Source organism: Microtus pennsylvanicus, chromosome 1, assembly GCF_037038515.1.
Source record: "Microtus pennsylvanicus isolate mMicPen1 chromosome 1, mMicPen1.hap1, whole genome shotgun sequence".
NCBI lineage: Eukaryota > Metazoa > Chordata > Mammalia > Rodentia > Cricetidae > Microtus > Microtus pennsylvanicus.
In genome coordinates this window covers 76,844,504-76,846,141 of record NC_134579.1, presented here as the reverse complement: position 1 = coordinate 76,846,141, position 1,638 = coordinate 76,844,504, and the positions used below count along the sequence as shown (strand labels likewise).

Genomic DNA, 1,638 nt, shown 5'->3' with positions numbered 1-1,638 from the left:
AGAGGTGCTTTTCCTGCTTTGAGGATGCATCCTGTCTTTCCAGTTCACCAGGCATTTACACGTGAACAAGAAATCTGTTTCTACGGGGCTCAGCTTCTCAGGGGCAGTTGAGGTCACTCTCCCTCAGGGAGATGAGCCCACCAGCCAGCTCCTGGGTTCTGGTCACGAGCTTCTAGCAGGTGCTTCCTCCCAGCACACTTCCACGGGACCAAGGCAGAGCCACAAAGGCTACCGTCACACCATTCTGGTAAGTGATGCTCCAGAAAGCTCGGGAGGGTGGTGAGCAGGAACCAGGGTGCAATGACCCTCTTCTCAAAGCAGGGAGGAGAGTGTTTCCCAGCCGGCAAGGGCCCCAGGAGCAGGGGCTGTGGGAAGCAGACTGCTGCAGGTCGCAAGCCATGGCCTGGACTTCTGTCCTGATCATGCTGCTGGCCCACCTCACAGGTAAGGGAACTCCTGGGGCCTAGAGCCTCCTTGCCCCTCCTCTTGCCTTGCTCTGCCCAGGTGATGGGCATGCTTCTGTCTTCCCAGGTGGTGGCCCTCAGCCCGTGTTGCATCAACCACCATCTGCCTCTTCCTCGCTTGGAACCACTATTCGTCTCACCTGCGCCCTGAGCAGCAACTATAACATGGACATTCACAGCATTTACTGGTTCCAGATGAGGCCAGGTCACCCTCCCAAGTTCCTGCTGGGACATTTCTCACACGCAGACAAGCCCCTGGGTCACAAGATACCTGCTCGCTTCTCCGGATCCAGAGACATGGCCAGGAACCTGGTGTACCTGAGCATCTCTGAACTGCAGCCTGAGGACGAGGCTGTGTATTATTGCGCCATGGGGCCCCGGAGCCAGGAAAGGGAGAAGTGGATGGAGAGGGAGAGAGAAGGAGAAAAGTAGTTCTAGATTCGGGATCCCAGGCTCTAGAGACATTCAGACCCTGAACTTTAGGTGCAGTTTGCTTTGCTCGGCTAGGCTGGTAGAGGGAGGAGGGGTAGAGCATTGGGCTTTGCAGAGCCAAGGAGATGGAGCCATTCAGTTTTCCCTTGTCTTGCAGTGTTGCTGTGAGCCCCACTGGAGGCTGGGTTATAGAATTAAAGCTGTTTCTCTGAGTTTGGCTTGACTGGTTTGTGATCTCAGAACCAATGTAAGAACTGGCTAGTCCCTGGAACCTGACTAGAGGTTCTCAGCTTGGCCAGGCACCGTGAACAACAAGCTCATTATGATCACAGGGCAAGTGGGTGACAGAAACATCCTGGAGGGGGACCTCCTTGCCAGGGGCAGGGTCTTCTATTGTCGCCTTTGTAGTCACAGAGTGAAGGGGCTTAGGGAACACCATCACTGGCCCTCTACTTTGGGGTACAGCAGGTTCCCCTCCTTGGTACCTAGTGATGCTTTGGGATGAGGCTGCTTCGCCATGGGGCTGCCTGTGCATTGTGGGTGTTGAGCAGCTTCTCTGCTACCAAATACAGTACACAGCACATGTCCCCACTCTAAGTGATGACAACCCCAGATGGCTCCAGATAGCAGTAAAAGTCCCCAGGGTGAGAGAGACACATCTCCCTTCTGTGCAGTGGAGTGATGGGGCCAGCCGGCATTTTCCCAAAGGCCAGATTGTTCTCAGCCTTGTTGTTGTGGACCA

The 1,638-nt window shown here is 55.1% G+C and overlaps 1 protein-coding gene across 1 annotated transcript; it reads left to right on the top strand.

Moving 5' to 3' along the window:
• Window positions 1-398: 398 nt before the first annotated feature.
• LOC142839762 (immunoglobulin omega chain-like) lies at window positions 399-896 on the top strand. The gene is made up of 2 exons (XM_075956056.1): window positions 399-444; window positions 532-896. The coding sequence occupies exons 1-2, from the start codon at window positions 399-401 to the stop codon at window positions 894-896; spliced, it is 411 nt and encodes a 136-aa protein (XP_075812171.1).
• The last annotated feature ends 742 nt before the right edge of the window (window positions 897-1,638 follow it).